At 43.6% G+C, this 26,879-nt stretch overlaps 1 protein-coding gene across 1 annotated transcript in view; it reads right to left on the bottom strand.

Annotated features, from left to right (window-relative positions):
- LOC137431402 (insulin-like growth factor 2 mRNA-binding protein 1) overlaps positions 1–26,879 on the bottom strand; it is a 147,958-nt gene that overhangs the window by 2,155 nt on the left and 118,924 nt on the right. The window contains exons 6-14 of the mRNA XM_068122698.2: positions 24,131–24,427; positions 23,850–23,984; positions 23,412–23,534; positions 11,197–11,332; positions 5,631–5,753; positions 4,628–4,750; positions 4,431–4,505; positions 747–878; positions 530–643 (exon numbers count right to left, since the gene is read on the bottom strand). Coding sequence (XP_067978799.2) covers positions 530–643; positions 747–878; positions 4,431–4,505; positions 4,628–4,750; positions 5,631–5,753; positions 11,197–11,332; positions 23,412–23,534; positions 23,850–23,984; positions 24,131–24,427 — 1,258 coding nt within the window. The remainder of the gene's footprint in view (positions 1–529; positions 644–746; positions 879–4,430; positions 4,506–4,627; positions 4,751–5,630; positions 5,754–11,196; positions 11,333–23,411; positions 23,535–23,849; positions 23,985–24,130; positions 24,428–26,879) is intronic.

Below are 26,879 nucleotides of genomic sequence, written 5' to 3'. Positions count from 1 at the left end.
GGTCACGCTCTTACGATGCGCAGGGATACGGTGTACCGATTCTAAGCCGGGGTACACACGGGCATCATTCATCCCAGCAAGCTGGTACGCAATTTGCCCACCTCGGAAGGATGACAGGCTGAGTCAACCCCCCTGGCGTTAATTCAGCGATCGATCGGGATTCGAACCCAGGATCCTAGGATCCCAAGCCGGCACCCTAACCACTAAGCCAACACCAGGCTCCTAAGACCTATCAGTGGATACAAAACATAAACTGTTCAGCCTGGCGGATGTATGCTCTCTACCGAGTGCTGTTCTAATCTTTAAAATGCATCTCCCACATGGAAGCACATATCCCCAAAAATACAATTTCCTATTTTTATTTTTTTTTGCAAAATTTGAGGTAAAGCACAATTTGGGTTATCCTCATCAAATCCAACCCAAATAATCCCTTCAAGCAGAAAGGAACTTTCTGTATTGCTGTGGAAAAGTATAATGGCCTGATCTATTGGAATGAGTCTCAAAATAATTGCTCTTAACTTGGACATACCTGACTAGCAAAGAAATGTCCTCCTATTTTTACAATAACTTGGTCGTCCTCATCTGGGACTTGGTCTCGAGGTACGACGACGTCAGCGCTGGTCAAGTTCTGCAGCTCATTCACCTGTGGGCCGTTGTAAAGCGAAGACACAGACTTGTAGCATCACAAATATGGGGAATACTTTACTAAAATCCTCTGACCTCAACGGTCTCACCAATGTCCTCACCGTTTTGCCACCCTTGCCAATGACTCGACCAGCAGCTGGTGCAGGCACTTTGATGTGAGCTTCCAGCTTCACTTCCTCTTTGGGCGTGAAGAAATTTTCCTCCTTCAACTTCCCAAAGATCCGGCCTTGTGCCTGGTTCATGAGTACAATAAAAGGGAATCTTAAATGTTATGGGGTCTGGGAAGTTTGTCATTTCCGAGGTTCTCGCTCACTCCATATTCCAGACTTCCTTCGCCTCTATGAAAACAGTAGTTGCAAAACTTTGCGAATGCACGATCAACCATGTTTTGTCATCTATTTAAGTACGTTTTACCTACTTGTCATTGATAATCAAAACTAATTTTCTTGTTTTTGTGAAATAAATTGTGCATAAACATTACATCTTCCCTCTATCCCCTTTCTCATAAAAAACGACACTTGAAATAAAAGCAAAAGTTCTCAACATGGGGTTTTCATATACATCAACATAACCTTTTCCTATCCCCACCTTACCCACTTATACTCATGATTCACTTGAAGGTAAAGACAGTTCTGGTAAGCCTGGACTCTTCCTCTGCAAAGGACGAGTTGGCATCAGTGCCCATGTCCTCAAATCATGCTCTTCTGCTCTCGCTCATCCTCTGCTCTCTTCAATCCCTTCTTCAACTAAATATTTCATGAACCAACTTTCCAGGCTTGACTTTCCACTGGAGCTCTTTAGGGTAGACATTTGTAATTTCTTTATAGTGTCAGAAATAGCTCACCTACTTTTTGTGAAAGACACCATGGCCTCTTCGTCCACCAGGTAATTCTAGTGGACCAAGGGATGGCGCACTCCGTGATGCAATGTTCTGCCTGTGAGGCACCAATCCGACAGTTTCATCGCTTAGTTGGAAATCAAACCCAGGCTAGGGAGCTAAGTGGTGGCGGTTCGTGTGCAGCCTGTGGCTGCTGGTGGCATCATTTTCTGTGGGCGTGGCTGCCACTGATGCAATGCCTCTCTATAACCAGTCATCTGGTACTCATTTTGCCGACCTCAGAAGGATGACAGGCTGAATCAACGTACCTGGTGCTAATTCAACGGATTGTCAGGGGCTCAAACTCAGGACCCTAACATCCCAGGCCAACCACCTTAACCGTTAAGCCAACACTAGGCTTACAGCTAAGAGTGCCACTTCTGCACCATCCTGTCAGACACTTGCACAATAGTCGTGCGAAAACAGATCCTCAACTACAGGTTTGCTTCAATTACGAGCAGAGTAATGGAATCCATAATTGCAGCTGACATAATCTTTCCTTTTTCATGCAGGCTGATCTCTGATCATCAGTTTGAATTCTGTCTTATTCAATAAACTTTGGATATGCTGCTGCTTCACAATGGAGGCCCTGTATTTAGACATATATTGGGCATTGTACACAGTAACATGATGCTCTGCTTGCAAAGCTTTCTTCCTGTGGAAAACAAGGCCACCTTCTTTCTTCGCTTTCCAATTTCCTCCACTCGCACCGTCAGTGCATTGCTCTCCACCAAGTCCTTCAAAGTCTTCTACCAGTCGAGGCCAGAGTGTCCCAGGGCAGCATTTTGGGCCCAGTCCTGTTGGTAGTTTACATCTTTGACCTAGCCGATGCTATGAAAGCCCCCTCTTTCCTCTTTGCAGTTGATTCTACAGATAGGCCATCGGCAGTTGCTTCCCTTTCTGCTGATCTGGAAGGGATCAGATGCTATTTGAAATGATGCTGTCTGACACTTGAAACTAGTAATTGAATTGTTGAAAGGATCTAGCAATCCTTTCCACCCTCCAGAAGGATCTAGCAAACGAATCTATAGCTATTTCAACAATCATCCACAATCAACTAACATCCTGTGGATGTAAAACCAAATGCAGCACAGCGAGGTGTTATTGTGCAGCCAGATTTGCATGTACGAGTGTGCGTGTGACATATGGATGTGTGACATACATATGCATATGGATGCGCAAATCCAATGAACTTGGAGGCTGCTTGCAGATTGACAGTTTATTCAATGATGAACTCTGGAATATCTTCATATAACTGAGTATGCGTGGGTACTGTGAAAATACACTCGTGCTATTTTGAATATACAAAATCATGGTTTTGAAAAGTTTAAAGAAGTAATAATTACTTCTTTTTTGGATGGTTTTTGAAAAAATTTTGGATGGTTTTTAGAAATTATGTCTAAAAACCATCCAAATTTTTTCATTCTCGATATTAAGTAAAATGAGTGAATTTGAGTCATTTTGAAAAACAAAAATTCAAGTGATGAGTTTTTAGTGAAATATTTGGTATTTGACATTTGACTCAAATTTGTTTTTTGTTTATTTAAAAATAAGCAAAATACCTTTTATAGACATATATCGATGATATCGATCAGTTTAAGTCTATTTATGTGATTAAATCTGCACCGATATGGTACTACTTCTAAAACAAGCCTACGAGATGACCTTTGACCACTAAATTACCTTAAGGGGGCATTATACCATTGAAGGCAAAAAAAATTTTTTTTTTACAAATATACAAATGCATCAATTAAAATGTTTGTTTCCTAGTATTGTATATATGTACCAAGTTTGAACGTAAATGGACTTGTCATAGAGAAGATATAAGCTCCCCATTACACTGAACACAGTAAAAACAACACTGAATCACAGTAATGCACTTTTTGATAAAATGTCTTGATTGAAAATATGCAAAACTATATATGTACATGTTGCTTGATATATGAACATTACATTGGTATACATTACATAGCATTATATTATGCATGGTTACCATGGTAACCAGATGCATACAAATGATGAATTACCACTTTACAGCTTATATCTTCTCTATGACAAGTCCATTTACGTTCAAACTTGGTACATATATACAATACTAGGAAACAAACATTTTAATTGATGCATTTGTATATTTGTAAAAAAAAATTTTTTTTTGCCTTCAATGGTATAATGCCCCCTTAAACGCAAATATCTAGCGTGGCATCCACCCAGGTGATGATTGTCACGCCCCAAGGAACACTTTACGCATGGATGCCGGCCATTAAAAAAAATGCAATCAAAACTTTTTTAGGCCTCTTTTTGGCCCTGAGCACAGTTATATATATATATATATATATATATATATATATATATATATATATATATATATATATAATAACCAATTTTGTTCCATAATCGTATCATAGGTATAATGGTGTTATCTATCCATGCGCTTAATAGAATACACCATCAATCAGTCACTCAAAGAATTTGCGACACAGCGATTGCCCCAAAATCATGTTTAACATTGGTAATGGATACTGCACTTGATGTAAGTGAGACTGTTCATCATTCATTCATTCAATCCCTTGTGTGAGAAATATCACAATACCATGCAGATCATCTGCTACAACGTTACACATTCCACAGCACATGGTACTCGTCAGTCTTGAAAATACCCAGAATGCTTTTCAGAGACATGACATCACTTCACGCAGCCATTGCCAGATGTTGCCAACACCACTCCAAAAATATTTCAGCAATCTCTCTCTTTTACAATTATCTACACAAAAAGTGCGGGTAAGCTTTGAACTCTTAGATGACTACAGGTGTGCTTGAGATCATCTGTAGCAGTAAGCATCTCTGCATTAAACCTCTACCCTGCAAGTTAGAAAAGGGCAGGAAATAACTTGGGTTCAGTGGTGCTTACCTTAAACTGGGCTTCTGGGGGACCTGCAACAATTACCATTCGCTCCTTTGCATCCGGACTATCAGCTGGAGCAATCTACAACACAACATGAAATAGCATACAATAAATCAAATGGGTTGGAGAAAATGCAGAGAAAATCCATCATTTTGACACCAAAAATGGTGCCATACGTTGAATAGGTGGTCGGTGGATCCTACCTTGATCGAAGCCCCGGAGAAGCGTGAAAGCTGTTTGATGTGCTGCCCTTTTTTTCCAATCAGTGCCCCCACTGCCTGAGCTGGAATGAAGAGGTACACAGTCTCCTGCTCAGGCGTTTGTTGCTTTACACCAAAAAAAGCAGCAAAGAACAGGGGTGGAAAAGCCAGGAAGAGGAAAAGTGCAGTTAGGTGTACATTTGCACAAGTTTATTAAACTACCTAACAAGGTGTTGGCAATCACAAACCTATCAAGACTATTACATATTAACGTGACCCTGCAGTTGTCCCAAATTCACCATTTTGTTGCAGGGTCTGTGACAGGTCGAATGCGTCCACGGGGTTTATGAATATTCAAGGCAAAACAGCACATCCCACCTTCCCACTCGCCCAGCCTCACTCAGTTTGTAATGGAGGACATTGGATGACAACTCTTACCCTATGTAATGTGAAATAGTCAAGGTTAATCCCCCTGGTGAGCCATACATTGAAGACACGTGTCCTCAATGTAGACCAAAAGTGCAAAAACTGCACGAATACATGTCTGGCGTTAAGTCTTTAAACCAAATACACACCCCCTCCCCACACCTTCAACTCTATGGTATATACACAAGGCTGTCTGATCTACAAACGCAGAACAACCATACTAGAAAATAGGTTGAAGCCTTGTCACAAATTATATGGTCCCTGTGATTCCCAAATAAAGTTTGAATTCATAAAAAAGTGAGAATCAGATTCTCCCCCTTTTGCGCATTTTGTCAGTCACATTGGGCGTATGAAAACCAGAATCAGATTGGTATTTGTTGTGTGCAATGGGACTAGCACCAAGCTCAATGCAAACAGGAAAGATCCATCAATGCATCCATCTTACTACTAAAAAGACTAACTAAAATGCAGTGTGTAAAATCATGTCAAAGGTTTAAAATGTGCGTTGGATGATAATTACACCCCTTTTCCTGTAGAGAAAGGTATTTTAAGGTGTTGTGGTCTGTGGCTGGAAACGTACCATGAGAGACAGGTAGGACCCAGAGGAAGAGCCTGAACTCATGCCGGATGGAACCATCGGAACAGTGGGTTGGAAAAGACCCACAGCACCTAGATTTAGGCCTGGAATGAGGTTTGACTGTTGCTGTAAGAAATTAATGCAGATGGAGGAGGGAGGAGTGAGGAAGGAGAGGGCAAGAACTGCAGTTGAAATTTTTTACTAGTTGTCCAAGTCAAAGGGAGTCCATCAGCAAATACTCAACTAGTTAATGGTTAAAAGTGAAATAAACATCACACAAACATGACAAAACCAAAAGTAAACGTCCCATATTTGTCTGCCCTATGTGTTGCCCGCACTCCTTATTTATCCAAGTCTCCCTCTATTTTGTCCCTGAACCCAGCTGTTGGTGTGTTTCCACACTCTCTACTATTCCTTTTATTCTGCTACGCCTGGCTCCCTTCTTTATTTTAGCTTGACGAGCCTCAACTTCGTATAACAACATCTTTATACCAACGCCAGTCTGTGGTGGCTGTTGTATTGACATGTACTGATAGAAGGCGTGCGTGCCGTGTGGGTCGGGTGATCCCCATCTTGTACCAAGTCCTGATCCACAATTGCGAAGTACAGCACCAGTCTGGCAGGCTATCCATTTGCACTTTTTTTTTTTAGGTATGCTTAATCTAGGCTCGTATGAGAGCTAACACGTAGAACGTGTAATAAAGGGAGCAGGAGACAAGAGAGGGAGAGAGAGGGAAGTACAACAACAGTGGAGAACAGGGACATTTGTGGAAGAGAGAGGGCTGGGGCAGGGTACACAGGATAAACAAGATGGATACTGCAGGGGCTTTCAGGAAATAAAACAGGAATTTTGAAGGAGGTGGGTTTGGGTGGATTAACAGGGGTAGGAAATATCAAGGTTTTGGAAAGGGAGAACATATGAATAAGATGTTTTGAAGACCTGGAGGGAGGAGTGGGATTGAATAGAGTGTGGGAGTTTGTTCCAGAAACAGGAAAAAAAAAGAGGAATGAAAGAGTGAAGGTGAGCAGAGATTCTTGATTTTGGCAGTTTCACCAGAAGAGGGTTGCTGGCAGATCTTGTGCGTCCTGTATGAATATTTGGGGAACAGAGCACAGACAGAGCAGGGAGTGCAAGCCCGGAGAGGAGTCGGTAGAAGATAAAAAGACCACCAACCTGCATGCAGTGAGAAAGTGAAAAGCCCTCAGAATGAGCTTCATCAAGGGACATATCAATGATCCTAAGAACCTTGGTGTCTACAGTGTGAAGCCGATCTCTGTGTGAGGCAGAAGTACCAGCCCAGAAGGGAGAGCAGTACTCCTTCAAGCTGCACACAAAGGCCGTGTAGGTGAGTATGAGTTCAGTGTGACAAGGAAGGACTTTATACGACAGAGGATGCCAAGTCGGCGACTGTCTATCGAGTTCAACTTTGAAAATGTAGTTTTCCCAGGAAAGATCATGGCAGACAGTGAGACCCAAAGCTTGAGTGACAGAACTTATTCAAGAGGATTGTTGAGAAAGTAGATGAAAGGTTTTTCCAGAAGGTCTTTTTGTTGAGACATAGTGAGAGTGTGACGTTTGTCAGGATTGAAAGACATGTTCCACTTGTTTGACCAGTTTGTGATTTTGTCCAGGTCGGCAGAGAGTGAAGAGGCTGCTGCCTGCCGATCTGAGGGATGAGAGATGGAGCGGCAGAGAGTGAAGAGGCTGCTGCCTGCCGATCTGAGGGATGAGAGATGGAGCGGCAGAGAGTGAAGAGGCTGCTGCCTGCCGATCTGAGGGATGAGAGATGGAGCGGCAGAAGGTGGAGTCATCAGCAAAAAAGGCAAAATAATTTTCCAGAGAGTTGGAGAGATCATTGATGAACATTAGAAAAAACATAGGGCCCTGACACTGCTTTGGGGAACTCCAGCCTGGGTGGGCAGAGGAGATGAGAAAATTCCATTTAGAGCCACACGTTGACTACGACAGTAGAGGAAGTTGGCGAGCCATGAGTGGAGATTTCCATGGATACCATAAAAGGAGAGTTTGGTGAGCAGAGCTGGGTGCCAGACCGTATCGAAGGCAGGAGATATGTCAATGGAGACAGCTCTAATTTCCTGTTTGGCATTAAGGACCTCCACCCATTGTTGAGACAGCAGAAGCAGCATGTTCAGAGTAGAATGACCTGGACTGAATCCAAATTGATGATCAGAGATCAAGCCTTTGGAGAAGAGGAAGGATTTAATATCATAAGCAGTGATGAATTCCACGACTTTGCTGATAATTGGGAGCAGGCTGATTGGTCTGTAGTTGCAATGATCTGTTTTTGCACCTGTTTTGTGTAAAGCAGTAATGTTGGCTGTTTTCCAAGCAAATAGCAGATGACTTTGATCAAAAGAGAGGGTGAAGAGAACAGAGAAAGGGTGAGATAGAGCGGCAGAGCAGGATTTTAGGATCCGTGGACTGCTGCCGTCTGGTCCAGTTGCAGAATCAGAGTCGAGATTTGACAGAAACCTCTCCACCTTGATGGGAGAGAAGGACACAGAGTCCAGGGGCAGCTGGTTCGAAAGTAAGGTAAGGTGGTAAGGTGGGTACAGAAAGCAATGGGTTTGGGACACTCAAAAAGATTTTGAAGCAAACAGTTGAGGCATTCAGCCTTTCCACAAGCAGTGTCAGCTGTGTAGCCATTTGAGGTAAGGGAGGGGATTGAATGGGAACAAACACCAAAAACAAACTTGACCAGACGCCACCAGGATTTCAGTCTTGAGATTAGAGAGATATTATTTCCTGGCTCTCCTGTGGGTAGACACACACACTTGTTCTGAGCTTTGTGGAAGGAACTGAGATTGCCTTTAGTTGGATTTGCCTTCCATGAGGCGTATTTGTTGGATTTCTTGGATTTGCCTCTTCCTAGAGCTGGCTGACAGAACTGAGCAACCGGCAAGAAAGACCTTGGTCAAGGAGGATCCAATGACAACTCTGACAGAACTACAGAGTTCCTTGGCAGAAGGACAACAGTCTCTGCAGCACTTCACAAATCTAGGCTTTATGGGAGAGTGGCCAGACGGACGGAAGCCACTCCTGAGAAAAACGCACATGACAGCATGCCTCAAGTTTGCAGAACGACACACGAAGCACACTGAGGGCAGGAGGCAAAATATTCTGTGGGCTGATGAGATGAAAATCTAACTCTTTGGCCTGAATGCAAAGCACTATGTCTGGCGGAAACCGAGCACAGCTCATCACTTATATAATACCATCCCTACCGTGAAGCATGGGGTGACAGCATCATGTTATGGGGATGTTTTTCAGCAGCAGGGACTGGGGAGACTTGAAAGGATAGAGGGAACAATGAATCATCATACTAAAATACACCATTTGGTGTCTGTCTGGCTGTCTGATGATTTTTTGACCCCAATACATTCTGTCGTTACTTATTCAATCTCAACTAAAATTGACAGGATGACGAAGGGTTACACAATGAAGGTTGTAGCGCATTCATTTTCCCCCCTCCCTAAGGGGGTTTTCTCCCCTGAGTGGGTTTTCCCCGCCATTGCCGTCAATGGGGTTGCATGTTGAGGTGTATATCTATATTAAGTTAGCTTTATCCTGGGGTTTTTCCAAGGCCGCTTCAAATAACAAAACTAAAGATAATACTAATAGCATAATATTAATGTTATTACAAAACAATGTTAATATCAATAATATCCCACCTCCCCAAGGGGGTTTTCATCCTTAAACAAACGCTGAGTCAACGTTTATAAATAGCTCATCATGACGTTTTTGTGGGAGCAACGGCCTCTACTAGAAGTAAAAATTATATAAACCACAAACACGTGATTAGCTTTTTTAACAGTTGCTAACGCTGTTTATAACACTAAATAAAGAAATTTGGAGGAATCCCGACATCCATGAGGTAAGTTTTACTTCCAGAACGGAGTGAAGATCTACTGTGCTCTATATACCCCACAAGGGTTGGGTAAATAACATGACCTTTCCTGACGCTAACATGGCGTTTTACGTGGCGGCCTTTTGAAACTCGCTCCTGCTGTTTAACACAAAACTGAAAGGGAGGAAGCCTGGGTTGTGCTTATTTTCCAAACAGCTAGCTAGCGCTTGCCAAGCCAGCCGTTCCTTAATGGTTTTGAATGGAGTGCTTGCTCGAATGCTTAAAGCACTTGGCGATCTCTCCACAAGAAAATGGGTAAATGAACACACACTCAATGTTCTTGAGACCCCACCATAAATTGTCTGTAATCTATATACCCCAAAGAGGAATGACCCTTCCTGCCGCTCCCGCAGTGAGCAGGTGTACTAGTGGACCCAAATCCCGGAAAATCCTTGAGGAGAACCAGCTTCAGAGTGCAAAAGACGTTAGACTGCAGCGAAGATTTTACGTTGCAACCAGAAACTAACCCCAAAAATATGGCCAAAGCAACACTTGAATGGCTTCATAACAAGAATGTGAAAGTCCTTGAGCGGCCCAGCCAAAGCCCAGAATTGAATCCCATTGAGAATCTGTGGGAAGACTTGAAGATTGCTGTTCACCAACACAACCCCATCCAACTTGACTGGCACTGTACAAATCATATTTTCCACCTGTTGATTTCTCAAATTTACTTTTCCTACTACATGCCCCTTTTTCGAAAGATGGAAATAATTATAAATCTGATATGTGTTTATTCACAATGTGCAATGGTCCCAATGGTGCAATAAAGCATCTATTATTTATTATCTGCTGCCAACAATATTTTATCACTTATAAAAAATTGAATTCCTTAAGCCTCAAAATGTACAACAATGAAGAAAAAAATGGTTGACTTCTGCACATCGCACTCAAAGTCGTCCTGATGAACCAAACATGCTGTTAATTACAATCAAACATGGTTCTTGTAAAATTTTCATTGATTAGTCCATTTTTGGGGGGTTGTATCAAAGATTTCGGGAAGTTTTTTTTTTCCAAAAAAACAACAACACATTAACTAGAACGGCACTCGGTATAGTGCATGCGTCCGCTAGGCTGAACAGTTTACCTTTTGTATCCCATTGATAGACCGGATCTGTACCAAAATCGAATGAGCTTGTTGTTGTTCCCCACCCAACCCTTCCACCAAGTTTTGTCATAATCTGTCCACAACTATTTGAAATATCATGCTATATATCGTTTTTGGTCCTATCTCTCAATGGTCAAGAATCACCAGATCCAGATCTTCACCAAAATCTAATCTTTTCGTTTTTTTTGTTGTTTTTTTTTGGGTTTTTTTGTATACAGAGTCGAGGCTCGTGAAAGAGCTAACATTTGTCAAACAAACAAACTAATCATTTCGTTCTTGTGAAATAGCCAAACTCTCTGACAAATTTCGTCCGAATCCGCCCACAACTTTTTGAGATATCCTGTTCACAGCAATGTAGACAGACAGGGGTGAAAACATAACCTCCATCCACCTTTGGTGGTGGAAGTAAAGAGAAGTTCAAGCCAAGGGAGCCAAATCTACAAGACAATGCACAAAGTATGAAAGACAAATTGATTGCAGTATTAATGCAAAAAGTTGATTAATGCAAAGCAAAAGCACTTCGTCGACATCTTACGTTCATAGCAGCCAAGTCGTTCTCATACGCCTCTCGTACTTTCTTCATAATGGCACTCTCGGCAAGTGAGCATGCCTCAATAGAACCTTTTATGGTGATAGTCCTCTCCAGGTTGTACAATGTTAACTCCTGGAGCCTGCACTCACGACACAGGACATTTTCTTTCTTGTAATTATCGGCCTCACTCACACACATCTGCATTTTCAACACACAGGGATGAAAAAATTTATCAATATGCACTGATCCCACAATGTCTGAGCTTTTTCATTTTTATATTGTTACGTTTGTATGTTGTAGACAATGATTACCTTAGAGCCAGGTAGAGTGTATAGATTAGCGTGCTCCGACTGTCGTGAAGAATAAGAAACCTCGATGTATAATAAGTTGGAAATTTGTGCAGACCGTATGTCATGGAAGAGCTTGCATCTTCGTGCCCATGAGAGGGGTGGTGTTTGTTAATTAGCGAGGGATTATGTGTAAATTAATCCCCTGTATGTAATTACCTCCACCACCAAAGCTGGATGGAGGTTATGTTTTCACCCCTGTCTGTTTGTCTGTTTGTCTGTCTATTTGATTGTGAACAAAATATCCCAAAAAGTTGCGAACGGATTCAGACGAAATTTGGCAGAGATGTAGCGTATGTGACAAGGACGAAATGATTAGATTTTGGTGAAGATCCGGATTCGGATCCGGCTACTAGAATTTTAAAGTGATTCTTCACCATTGGGAGAGAGGGCCAAAAACGATGCATAGCAAGATATCTCACAAAGTTGTTGACGAATTTGGACGAAACTGGGTGGACCGGTTGGGTGTCTGACAAGGACACATAGATTCGATTTTGGTGAATATCTGAATATGGATTCGGATATGAGAATTATTTAATTTTTTAAGTAATTCTTCACCATTGAGTGATATGGCCAACCAGGCAGAGGTATGCTCTCTACTGAGTGCCATTCTAGTTGCCTCTGTAATATTTTACTGTGTTCCTTATGACACCGCACTACAGACACCTAGTAAGAAATCGGCCATTAACCACACTAATTAAAAACCAACCGGAACCAGGCATCAAGCACTCCCGCTGATAACACCGACTTGGTGAGCAGACAGGCACAGGCAGGTTCGTGAGGCCACGCCTAGAAGAGCAGTGTTTGGTCCAGGATTTGATTGGCACAAGGACTGGTAAGATGAGACTCGCCTGATAGGAGCAGACACGGAGATGTCGTGGGAGGACGTCAGAGCCTCAAGTACAAAATAGGTAGAGCGGTGGACATTTTCTCTCTCTCAGCATCAACGTCCTCTTGGCCCTTCTCGTTTTTGATCTGGTGGTGAACGGTCGTGTACCGACATCTTGCTAGTGGTCGTGAGTAGGAAGACCTGGGGACCGAGAACTGCGGTTTCCCGTGCAGAGATCGTGAGGACAAGCGCGGCTGGAAGAGCGAGCTGCACGCCAAGGCTGTTCGCTTCACGCACGGAGCCAGGAGTGAGTGGGCCATGCGGGAGGCCTACTTCGCGCCAACGAGCGTATTTGGCCGCGCTTGGGTCCTGACGATTCCTGACAAGATTCAAGAGCCGATTGGAGATAAGTGCAACAAATCACACCTATTTATTTTCCAGTTAATATATCCTTTGTCTGTATTCAGGTCTGTGTAGGAGCGTTCCAATTAGGAATATAGTTTTATCGTGTTTTCTTTGTTACCGGCATTTTCTTTAATAAATCCGGTACTTTTGCACATTTCAATTCCGTGTCGGTTCGAGTGGATTTATTGCAGGGTCGAGGACGTCGGGTGGACTCATAAAGGTAAGCTCATCGGCCTCCCCCCCCCCCCCCCCCCCCCGCACCCTCCTACCCCTACACGTATTCCCCGCTATATTTTGACTGAATGCCTCGGAGTTTTAAGCTCGTTTGGTCCTTCATATCACCCTGTGGTGTTCACCAGAGGGTAGTCACATGACAATATTATATAAAATTGATAGGTGTGTATATACATATATTTAAATGTATATGGTGGACACTTATCCAACTAACTAGATATTCTAGTTTTGTATTTTAAAATTAATTTTCTGAAATTTGTAGAATTTATTTTTCACTTGAAAGTTGTGGGTTCCGATGTGTAAGTAAAGGTGGGAAAAGTCTGATCTAATGCATTTTAATGCCAGGCTATAAGGAAACAAAAGGTGAATATTTTGAAAGGGGGTGTAAACTTTCTATCGACACTGTATATATGTATATATGTGTGTGTATGTATGTATATATATATATATATATATATATATATATACATATATATATATATATATATATATATATATATATGTATATATATATATATATATATACATATATATATATAAACATTTTCACATATTCCATCCATCCTCTTGGTCAAAAACCAATGCTTGTGATAAAATGATTACTATCAAGCAGCTTTCTTTCACAGGCGACCTCAACTGAGAACAAGTAACTTTTTATTTTGTTTGTATACAAGATCGAGGCTCGTGTAAGAGCTGACATTACAAAAAACATAAACGGACACATAAAACATATAATAATGGGAGCGGGAGACAAGATGGGGAGAGAGGGAAGCACACAAGCACAACAATGGTAGAGAACAGGGACATTGGGAGATCTGTGGGAGAGAGAGGGCTTGGGGGTGAGTGGGAAGGGGAAGGAGGGGGGGAGGGGGTGGGAGAGGTATAAAACAAATGGACATGCCTGGACTTCGAGGAAAGAAGTCGCAAATTCAAAAAGGTGGATAGTATTTAAAACTTTTTTTTTTTTTGTATACTGAATCGAGGCTCGTGAAAGAGCTAACATTTACTTCACAAACAAATCAACCAGACAAACAAAATATATAAAAAGAGGGAGCGGAAGACAAGATGGGGAGAGAAGGGGAAGCACACAAACACAACATGCATGTCAAACACAACTTCAGACAAAGGGTAATAGTCTAGTAGGAAGACTAGGTCCCCCTGCACCCCCCGGAGATATACTTCTAATCAGTGTTTCTAGATTGGACAAAATGTGTAGAAAATGACTAGCTATGGCCCCAAGCTGAAAAAATGTCCCACATACCATTTTTATGCAAATTACTGCTGCCATTATCAAAAAAACGATTTTTGACATATCTCAGCCAATATTGCAGATAATTGAAAAATGAAGGTGTCTAGACCCATGTTTTGAAGGGCATAGATCATGATAGAACTATTCATAACATGATTACATGTGTCTATGGTATACTAGTATGCATATTAATGCTGTAATTACAAAATAATCAGTTTTACAAATGATAAGGATACGTTAATACTGCAGATAACTTAACATGGTACATAAGGGGTCTAAACCCAGGTATTTTCAAGGTTAAATGTCAACAAGATGCTCCTGAGTCTTGCATAGGGGCGGGACATTGGCAGTAACATTGGTACCACTCAACTTTTCTTCCCACCATTGACTTTGTATTGCGAGAGATTTTCACTTGCTTATTTAAAGGTTTCTCACCCAGCCCACGTAAAATCTACCAACTCCTGCTGTTAACTCCCAAACATATTTTTTTATGTTATCCAATCACAGTGCAGAAATGACAGACTAGAGATCCAAATTAGTGCTGCTATAGCTGCCATTTTACATTTCCATCCATGTAACATGCGCGCTCGCGCGCTCGTATCAATTGGTAATGTCGCGCGCTCGTATCAATTGGTAACGTTGATGTTATTGAATACCTCAGTTGAAAGTTCAGTCTTCCATTCCATCTGTGTGTTGTTCTTGGTATTCATCCTCCAATCTAGCCAGGTAAGATGCTAACTATAATGTTACTCACACTCTTGACTTCAGTTTCTGCATGAAATCATAAACAGGCAGAATAACAGCTGAGCCAGCTAGCACCATGTTAGCTAACGTTAAAGCTAGCCTCATCTATGTACAGTATGTTCCTAATGTCGGTGTAACTTAAACTTTTGTTAATGCCAAACATGAGACATATCTGTTGACTTCTGTATATGAATTGAACCAGAAAGAGGCACGACAGCTGAGCTAGCTACAGTAACTTAGCACAATGTTTCATTGGCCTAGATAGCTAACGTTAGTGTGGAAGAATTTAGATGTTTTAGCTATTAGCACTTTTGATGCCACTAAACATGGTTTAGTCAGCTAAAAAGTACCCTAGTGTAGAACATGACTCAGAACCTCTGTTACCTCACTGAAAACTCAGAGCCTCCTTTCACAGGCACTTTTAACATCATTCGTGATTTCTTATTTGTCATTTAACAGTGATGGTAGACATCGACAGCAAGCATGCCCAAAAGAAAACGGAGTGTAGAACCTGCAGCCCAAAGCTCTCCTCCTACATGCATCCTTCATGTACCATCCATGTCTGATCATGGGGATTTCACGCCCCTCCGTAAAATTAAAGGATCTGCTTCAGAAAAACTGCAACTGCTTCAAAAGATCCGGGATAGACGTCTCAACCAACCGCATGACTCCCCATGTCGTATGCAATCAGTATGTGATCAGATCCCGGCAACTCTTCCTGATGACCTAGAAAGAGTAGGATATCACAGCAAGTGTTATAAGCACTTTGTCCGCCACTTTCATCGTCTGGGAGATGATACAGAACCAGGGCCATCAACCTCATCATGGCATCACTCTCCTCGTAAACCAGGAGGTTCTGCTGAACCCATCTTCCCGCCAGAGTGTATATTTTGTGAGAAAGCTGAGACCAAAGATGCTCATCGCAATACTGAGAGGCCTACAACCTTCCCATCCTTTAAAAACAAAGAAAATGCATGGGAGCAAATCGAAACACGGGCTGAGAAAATGGGTCTCTATCGACTCCATCGAAAGGTGAAAAACAAAGACCTCTTTGCATGTGAGGCCAAACACCATCCGTCATGTTTTAAAGCTTTCCGCACAGCATTCTACAACTATGAGCGTGCGATTCACAGAGCCGAAGCACCAAAGGAGCAGGCTTGCATGTCAGCCGCCCATGAAAAGGCATTCAACTCAGTACTGGAACACATTCAAACCCAGGTCATCCAGCAGAATAAAGTTCTACAGCTTTCTTCCTTGCGCTTGCTCTATGTCGAGGAACTGAAACTGAATGGATATGAGAACTCAAATTATCGGTCAGAGAAACTACTGAAACGCCTACAGAATGACCCAATCAAGGAGCATATCCACTTCACGAAGGTTGATCATGACAAATGTGATGTCATTTCTTTCTGGCTTGTGCACAGCTCAAACATAACAGTTTCCAATGCTCTCGCACGAGCATTCACACTCGGAAGCACAAACAAGAACCAAAATGTTGCCCTCCAACTTCGCCAGGGTATTCTACAGGCTTTCAGAGAGTGTAAAGACCAACCATGGCCACCAACAGCTGAAGACATGGAGCTCAATCCTGAAGACATCCTACCTCCAGACCTTGTCCGCTTTCTCAGCGTGCTAATGACTGGCAAGGAGGGCATCGAGACAGAAAAGGTGAAGCGTCTGGTCTTCTCCATTGGACAAGATCTGTGCCGTGCAGTGTCAGATGGAAAATGGAAGTTACCAAAGCACATTCTCCTCTGTGTGACTGTAAGGCACCTGTTCCGAAGCAAACAGCTCACCACAATACTACACAGGCTTGGACACTCTGAGAGCTACGATTTCGCCTTGGAGTTGGAAACTGCTCTCGCCAAGGTCCTGGATGAAGTCTCAACTTATCGTACACCACAAATTGTGACAGGAGAGGGCAACCTTGTATTCCACTGTGAGTGGGACAACTTGAATAAAACCACTACCAGTGTGCACGGCAGCAACATTGTAAACAGTGCTGGAGGAATCATGGTGCAGGAGGTCAAGCCCGGGTTCGAGAGCAGCAAGGACCGAATGCTACCTACCATCAATAGGTCACAACAGCGTAGCCTGAAGGTCGACACACCAAAAACTCTCCCACCCTTGCACTTTACTCGCGTTGGCCCGAAGTTCCCTGAAGGCTCATCATTCACACCGCCAGCAGAGAATGACACAGTCTATGCCACTACGATGCAAGAGTACTACATCTGGCTCTTCATCAGATACATCGGAAGCTGTGGCCTGCAGCCTGTGCCTGGGCTAGGGGGTTTCACCTCTGCAACTGGTTCTCCCCCACCCAGCAAATCAACAGTCGACTACTGCACGCCTATCCACCAACCGATCACAGACAACGCAGTTGTTCGTGAGCTACTGAAGCGTTCCGAGGCAGCAACTGCTGAGGTGGGTCAGAGATGGGTCCTGAATACATTTGATCTGGGTGTCTGCATGAAAGCCCTTCCCATCATCTGGCGCTGGCCAAATGAATTTGCTAGTCATGTAGTAACGATTGGACCCTTCCACACATCCATGAACTACATCGGGATGCTCACTGGACACAAGATGCGTGGTTCTGGATATGCAGAGATTCTCTTTGAGGCACAACTAGTAACAAGTGGATCTCTCAAAGGTGTTCTCAGTGGAAAGGCCTACGCAAAGTCCCTCTTTTGCCTCAAAACAGTGTGTGAGGCAATGGAGAGGCTGTTGATGGAGAGATTCACTGAGGAGGAGAACATCATGATCTATCAGAGGACTACTGTGCCACTCTCCTGGGGTACTATGTGTTCAGCGGAGAAGACTGCACCAGTGCCTTCAAAGGGAAGGGAAAAGTCGGGCCCTTGAAAAAGCTGGAGAAGAATCCCAGGTTTCACAGGGCATTCGGTGAACTGGGTGACAACTGGGATGCCAACCCTGAGGTGGAGAGGCAGTTAGAAAAATTCACCTGTGTGATGTACGGCCAGAGTCGCGAGTCATCAGTGGACATTGTCCGTGCCAAGCTGCTACGAAAAATGGTGGGAGAGGACAAGACCCTCACATCCAAGTCCAAGGTTGATCTGGCTCGCCTTCCTCCATGCCAGTCTGCCCTGAAGCCGCACATCCAGCGTGTGAACCACCGCGTAGCATTGTACAAAAGAGCCGATCAACCTATCATCGAAAAGCCAAAACCTTATGAGGAGCAAGGATGGATAAGGACTGATGAAGGACTGTTGAAACCAATGTGGTCCAGTGGTCCCATCCTACCAACCTCACTGGTGGATCTTCTGAACACAGGAGAGCACGAAGAGGAGGAGGAAGAGGAAGGAGAAGAAGAGTTTGACTCTGACGATTTCGATGAAAATGATGATGACTGACTCAGTGTAGAATCACTAATGCTAATGATGTTTATCTAAAACAAGCAAGAGAAGAGTGGTCACATTGAGTGCTAGGACTATTTTGACAGTTGTAATATTTAGAAAAATAAAACTTTGTGTTAACGTCTGTGTAGACGGACCTTAATATGAGTCTATTATTTCGTAAAACTGTGATTATTTTGTAAATAAAGCACTAATTAGCATACTAGTATACCATAGACACATGTAATCATGTTATGAATAGTTCTATCATGATCTATGCCCTTCAAAACATGGGTCTAGACACCTTCATTTTTCAATTATCTGCAATATTGGCTGAGATATGTCAAAAATCGTTTTTTTGATAATGGCAGCAGTAATTTGCATAAAAATGGTATGTGGGACATTTTTTCAGCTTGGGGCCATAGCTAGTCATTTTCTACACATTTTTTCCAATCTAGAAACACTGATTAGAAGTATATCTCCGGGGGGTGCAGGGGGACCTAGTCTTCCTACTAGACTATAAGATGTTCGGGGGAGGTAGGGGGTGAAAAGAAAATCAAAGAAAAAAGTAATACAGTGAAATAAAGAACTTAAGTTTACAAAATACCGACTGGGCGAGGGAAGCCTCGACGGACCAGGCCCCGCACACAGTGCGAACAAAAACGACTAATTACACACAAGTTTCCACAAATTACAAACCAAGACTAACTAGAAACACACAGTAACACATACACAGTAAAATAACCAGTGTAAATTTGACAAAGACACGATTAGGAAAATACTTAACTTTGATGACGTGGAGAGCTCGAAGGATGCTTCCTCACCGCAACTTTCTCAAGACTAATAGGCAGTGTGTCTCATTACTTCAGCAAGCAAGAAAATATCAAGCCAATCTCAGGGCTGAGATCTCATTCAAGTCTTCTTCGAAGTCCTGATGGTGCCTTCTTAATGCTTCCAGTTACAGTAAATTACCCCATCCATCCCCTCACTCACTACGAATTGACTCCCTAAGGTTGCTGTCTCCTGCCCATCCCTCCAGCCTTTCAAGAGCACTGCCCATTGTCACCTATTCTATTCAACCATCTCACCACTGCTATATTCTACTCTCGCTGACCTCTGCGTTACCCTGCTCCCACCCTGTTCCTTGTTGTCACTCATCTATTCATCTGCAATGTTTTTTTCTTTCTGTTTACCTTCATCCTCTGTCTATTTGTGAATCTGTTGCCCTCTGTGGGTTAGCTCCTGCCTAGATTTTCTCCCTAGACCCTAGATTTCTTGAAACAAATTATATATATATATATATATATATATATATATATATATATATATATATATATATACATATATACATACATACATACATACACACACACACACACACACACACACACACACACACACACACACACACACACACACACACACACACACACACACACACACACACACGACCAAAAGTATGCGGACACCCCTTCTAATTAGTGGATTCAGCTGTTTTAGCCACACCCATTGCTGACAGGTATATATAATCAAGCACACATCCATGCAATCTCCATAGACAAACATAGGCAGTAGAACGGGCCATACTGAAGAGCTCAGTGATTTCAACATTGCACTGTCATAGGATGCCACTTTTCCAACAAGTCATTTCATCAAATTGCTGCCCTGCCAAAGCTGCCCCAGTCAACTGTAAATGCTGTTATTGTGAAGTGGCAACGTCAAGGAGCAACAACAGCTCAGCCACAAAGTGGTAGGCCACACAAACTCACAGAACGGGACCGCCGAGTGCTGAAGCGTGTAGCACGTAAAAGTAGTCTGTCCTCGGTTGCAACACTCACTACCGAGTTACAAACTGCCTCTGGCAGCAACATCAGCGCAATAACTGTTCGTCGGGAGCATCATGAAGTGGGTTTCCATGGCCGAGCAGCCGCACACAAGCCTAAGATCACCATGCGCAATGCCAAGGGTCCGGTGGAGTGGTGTAAAGATCACCGCCATTGGACTCTGGAGTAGTTGAAACGCGTTCTCTGGAGTGATAAACCGCGCTTCACAATCTGGCAGTCCAAAGGACGAATCTGAGTTTGGCGGTTGCCAGGAGAACGCTACCTGCCTGAATGCATAGTGCCAACTGTAAAGTTTGGTGGAGGAGGAATAATGGTCTGGGGCTGTTTTTCATGGTTCGGAGTAGGCCCCTTAGTTCCAGTGAAGGGAAAATCTTAACGCTACAGCGTACAATGACATTCTAGACGATTGTGTGCTTCCAACTTTGTGGCAACAGTTTGGGGAAGGCCCTTTCCCATTTCAGCATGACAATGCCCCGTTCACAAAGCGAAGTCCATACAGAAATGGTTTGTCAGGGTCGGTGTGGACGAACTTGACTGGCCTGCACAGAGCCCTGACCTCAACTGCAGTGAAGATACATCAGCAGCAATGAAGCCACCTGGAGGATCCCGAACTTCCCAAATCATGAGCGACATCCCACAGTGGTTCATCTCAGTGTGCACCTTGAGAATGGCTAAAGAGTGTACTTCACCAAGGAGAATGTTACATGAGCGTGCCCAAGTCCCACAAGACACAACTTTCACTACTTTCTTCAATCTCTGCCGGGATTATTAATTTGCTAAGACACTGTTGTATCATCAGATACCCAAATACTACACATGGAATGGTGGCAGCAGGAAGTGGGCCTGGCCCAAAGCATGACAAACTGTACCAGACCAGCCAGGCATCAAAGCCAGTGATGCATTTGGCCGTGTGCACACTGTACAGTGTACATCCTAACAATTTTGAATGCTTTCACCTGAGACTGCATCTACATGAGGTCAAAGGTCCAACATCATTTGAGGACTTGCAAACAGTAGATGCCACAATCTGTGAAACTTGCTGACAGGCATGCCAGCTCAAAGGACTCCTGGAGGATGATACACACTGGAACATCGCATTGGACGAGGCAGCTGAAACTCGATCACCATGGATGCTGTGAAACCTGTTTGCCATCATGTTGCAGACATGTGCCATGTCAAATCCTCAACAGCTATGGGACAACCACAAGGAGAATCTGGCAGAGGACATTTTACATCACGCACAAATGCAAAATCTTAACTTGGAATTGGACTACAGTGATGCCATCTTCAATCAAGCTCTCATCATTGAGGACAAGATCAAGACTTTGGGTGGTTCTGACCTCAAAAACCTTTGGCCTTCCTGACCCACAATGACAAAATAACAATGAGATCTGAAATTAAATTTTGACAGAGACAAACAACAACATGGAACAGCTTGCTATATACATACAGGAGAATGAGCCATGTCTGGTTCCAGACCAAAGAGAAGCCTTCAATAAGAGTACACAAGCAGTTCTCAATGAGAGTGGTGGCCCCTTTTTTTCTGGATGTGCCCAGTAGAACTGGGAACACTTTTCTCATCAATCTTCTTTTTGGCAAACATCTGGCAGAAAAACATGATTGCCCTTGCAGTGGCATCATCAGGCATTGCTGCCATCTTACTATAATTCACCAAATATCCGTCCGTCCGTTCGAAGGTACCGCAAAAACGGCTGAACCGATCGCAACGATATTTTGGGTGGGTAATCCTGGGATCTCCAGGAGTAAAATAAGGTATATTGTTTTTCCAATTTCAGCTTTGGCGTCCAGCATTTTCAGGTTTGGAGCGGAAGACAAGATGGAGAGAGAAGGGGAAGCACACAAACACAACATTTGAGAGCAGGGAGATGTGTGGGAGGGAGAGGGCTTGGGGGGAGGAGGCGTGGGAAGGTGGGGGGGGGGGGGGGGGAGGAGTGGGAGAAGTATAAACCACAAGGACACCAAGGTCTTCCAGGACAGAAGTTGGTATTTCAAAAAAGTGGATTTGGGGTGAAATTAGTGGGGGTAGAAAAGATCAAGGTTTTGGATGGGGGAAGATAAGAGATGGTGGTGAACAGCTGTTTTAAAGACCTGGAGGGTGGAGTGGGATTGAAGAGAGTGAGGGAGTTTGTTCCAGAGGTGGGAGAAAAGAGGAGTAAAGGAGTGAAGGTGAGCAGAGAGTCTTGATTTTGGCAGTTTAACCATAAGATGGTTGCAGGCAGATCTTGTGCGACCTGTAGGAATATTTGGGGGACAGAGCCCAGAGAGAGCTGGGGGGGGGGGGGGCAAGGCCAGAGAGGAGTCAGTAGAAGACGGAAAGACCACCAACCTGCCTGCGGTGAGTGAGTGAAAGGCCCTCGGAGTTAGCTTCATCGCGGGAGATTCCAATGATTCTGAACGGTTTGGTTTCAACAGCGTGAAGCCGAGCTCGGTGTGAGGCAGGAGCACCAGCCCAGAGGGGAGAGCAGTATTCCATTGAGCTGCAGATGAAAGCCTTGTATGTGGTGAGGAGCTCAGGTGTGCCAAGGAAGGACTTCCTTGGCAAGTTGTTGACCTTTGGCCTATGTTAACCTTTTGGCCTATGTTAACCTCAAAAATTATTGGTAGTTGAATTCAGTGACCTGATATGCAAATCCTCTTCAAAATTCAAGTCAATCGGGTAAAAATTGAGAGTTTTAGAAATTCCACCTAAGTTGTCGACCTTTTTGGCCTATGTTGACCTCAAAAATAATTGGCGGTTGAATTCAGTGAGCAGATATGCAAATCCTCTTCAAATTTCAAGTCGATTGGATTAAAATTGAGGATTTTAGAAATTTGACAAAGTTGTTGACCTTTGGCCAATGTTGACCTTTTGACGTTTTGACCTCAAAATCAATAGGATTCGTCCTTTGAACCAACTCTAGCATTTGGTGAAGTTTCATAAAGATTGGTTTAAAATTGTGACCTGTAGGCGATTGATATACAAACAGACAGACAAACCGACAAACAAACAAACAGACAGAATAACGCACAAGACCAACCAATATACTTGAAAAATCTTTGATTTTTGCAAGTAACAACCAGACAGGGGTGAAAACATAACCTCAATCCACCTTTGGTGGTGGAGGTAAAAATGAAAATACAGCTAAATATAGAAATGAAAACAAAGTGGACGTGCTTTAAGTAGCCAGAGCACAGCAGAGGCATCAAACATACGATGATATTGTGATCTTGGTCTCAGTGTCCTGCTCTATCTTCTTTAGGTTGTGGCCTTCCTTGCCAATAAGCCGACCCACAAAATTGTTGTGAGCCAGAATCTTGAGTGGTACGTCGTCAGCACTGCCAGGCAAAGAGATAAATAAGGGCACGAGGGGTACATTACAGAAAATGAGGAGCATAGTTCAAAATGAGAAATGTCTGACAGCTGTGTACAACTGTATTTGGACTGGCTGTAGATACCAATGTCAATCACCATGATGTTAAAATGAATGTTATACAACTATGCCATCGCCTTATGCTCAAACAATAATCTCCATTCTGCTTCCCTTATTCCGAGGATCAAAGGATCAAAGTTGGTTGTGTATTTCCACAACAGAAACTACTCTAATCATCGCAATGCAGTGTGACTGGCATAACAGAGATGTACACCGTTACGTTTTTGTGTCCTGTGCCTCCTTCTGCATTATCTCCAAGATTAGTTTACAGGCCGTGGAGCAACCATCAGGCATGGAATGGATCGTGATGGGTTTTTCTGCAGAACCAACGTTCTCTTTCCGGTGAATATCCACTCTGCATAACACACGTGGACCAGCGACTACATTTGAGAACAATTTTTGCGATGGACTCTGGCAGCCATCACTTTAAGATGCAGGAAGATATCATAAAAAAAGATCCTGCCAATGCAAATGTGTCACACCCGTTGCTAAACAACTCACTTGGATTGTGTTTGTTGAGTGATATTTTTAATGGTGGCACCCTCTTTTCCGATGATCGCTCCCACATACTGGCTGGGCACAAGGATGCGAAGCGGAACTTCCCTGTGCTGTCGGCCTTGAAACCCACCGTTCATGCCCTGTCCTGAGGCTGGAGCTCCTCGGCCACCAGCATAGCGGCTTCCATCGGGGTTATACCGCCCAGATCCTGGCAGAGGATTTTCTGTGGTTTCATCCGGAATATAGGCCACACGGAGCACATAGTTGTCTAGTTGGTGACGGTTGAGTTTCTCAACTGCCCTGCAGATGGAGGTCACATAATAAGGGGGTGGCAGGATGGGGCAGGGTTAAAACATTGTGACATAAAGAGTTAACACAACGAATCAAGGCAAATCAAATCAACCAACATCGCATAAATAATCATCTGTGAGATTTACTCGCCAGCACTGCTTCTAAGCACTTTTTACCTCATCTGACACCACAATCCCCCCTACCCTCCCTCTTAATGACACGAACTTTAACAGGAACCTTTCATTGGTTTCTGGCATATCAATGGAAGGCCAATGCTCCTCGAATCAATGCAGACAAATATTTGATAGAAAAATTCGGGGCACATAACACCAAAAGAACCAACTACCAATAATAGTTTTGCAGCACACTGCAATGGTAACAACAGACAATACTGAATACCTGGGTGCATTTTGACTAATGTGAGTGTGGTCGATCAACATTCTGGAACATGGGGTCATACATAGGAAAGGCAGGACAGAATACATACTGCCCCTTCCTTTTCTCAAATTAATGTAATCCATTCACTATGTACACGGACTCGTGTACAGGGTGTTTCAAAAATGGACTATTTGAGAAGCCTGATATTCTGTTGTTTCTAATGCTTTACTTTACCATTTCTAACTACTAAAGCAATTACATTAATGAACAGGATTAAATAATTAAATTAGTTTTTGTGGAAAAATTATGTGCCCAGACCAGGAATCAAACCCAGGTCTCTGGTGAACCATACTGGTGCTCTGCCATCTGAGCTATCTGGGCAACCCTCCTGTTCATTAATGTAATTGCTTCACTACACCCCCAGTGGTGCTTATAATAGAACACATGGATTTGTCCCCCCATTGGAGGAAGACCCTCTTGTGTTCAGGCCATTGGTGCTCCTATGGTTGGCAGCGAGTGCCCCGTTAACATTGACAGAAAGAGAGTGGCAATCATAAGTGTGGGAAAATTGCATGCTCAGTCAGGGTTGTCCAGATAGCTCAGATGGCAGAACACTGGTACGGTTTTCCAGAGGAATCTAGGTTTGATTCCCGGTCTGGGCATGTAATGTTCCCACGTATAACAATTTAATTATTTAATCCTGTTAATTAATGTAATTTTTCCCGATCTGTCTGTGTCCGTATTTTCCTCCATTCGTTTAGCACCATCCGGTAGTCTGGTAGATCACAATTCCCCAACTAATTGGCTCTAATCTGTAGATTCCAGTGTGTACTTGCTCGGCCGCATCCAATCTACCGCATCTAATCAAGATAAGATCAGCGCACAACCGATGGCACAACCGAGGGCACGTCCCTTGGCTGGAAGACCACGTGACCCCCCAGATAAACGGTAATTAGACGTAGGCCACGTGGTCGACAAATTGGCTTTCACAGTTGCCTAGCAACCTGCCTGGGTCGTAGAGTTATCCGCGCTCGACTGCCTCAGGTCCGGTAGTTCGGGAGGAACTGGGGCAAGCTTCCCTTCCCCAACCCCTCATAGTAAGCCCTGAAACCCAACCAGGCTGCTCCCAATAATCAGCAAGGTCATTGACTCAATCATCGCTTCTGACATCAAATCCTTCCTCTTCTCCAATGGCTTGATCTCAGATCATCAATTTGGATTCAGACCAGGTCAATCTACTCTGGACATGCTGCTTCTGTTGTCTCAACAATGGATGGAGGTCCTCAATGCCAAACAGGAAATCATAGCTGTCACCCTTGACATATCTCGTGCCTTCAATACGGTCTGGCATTCCACCCTGCTCACCAAACTCTCCTCGTATGGTATCCATGGAAACCTCCACGCATGGCTTGCAGACTTCCTTTCTGGTCGCAGTCAACATGTGGCCCTGAATTGAATTCTCTCTTCTCCCCTTCTTGTTCAGGCTGGAGTTCTTCAAGGCAGTGTTCTGGGCCTTTTGCTTTTTCTGGTCTTCATTAATGATCTCTCCCTGGTGTTGGGCTCGCGGCTAGGGTGCCAGCTTAGGATACCTAGGATCCTGGGTTCGAAATCCCGGTCGATCGCTGAATTAACGCCAGGGGGGTTGACTCAGCCTGTCATCCTTCCGAGGTCGGCTAATTTGAGTACCAGTTCACTGGTAATTCCCTGGTTGTCGTTAAAGGCGGCAAAAAGGGTTGGCGTCAGGAAGGGCATCCGGCCGTAAAACATTGCTTCAAAAAGGGGACCGAAAAACAACAACAACCACGGTCCCCGAAAAAGGCTAACCCCCGCTTTGCGGGGAAAAAATGGCCTCTAAAGGTGGTTTTTTTATTTTATTTTTTTATTAATGATCTCTCCGACTCTCTGGAAAATCCTATCTCTTTGCTGATGACTCCACTCTCTGCCGCTCCATACCTCATCCCACAGATCTGCAGTCTGCAGCCTCATCACTCTCTGCAGACCTGGACAATATCACATTATCACAAACTGGTCAAATAAGTGGAACATGTCTTTCAATCCTGTCAAATCTCACACTCTCACATTG

This window comes from Myxine glutinosa, chromosome 7, assembly GCF_964187855.1.
Source record: "Myxine glutinosa chromosome 7, kmMyxGlut1.1, whole genome shotgun sequence".
NCBI classification, from domain to species: domain Eukaryota; kingdom Metazoa; phylum Chordata; class Myxini; order Myxiniformes; family Myxinidae; genus Myxine; species Myxine glutinosa.
Note: the sequence above shows the minus strand (reverse complement) of the source record. Positions and strands in the feature narration are given on the sequence as shown.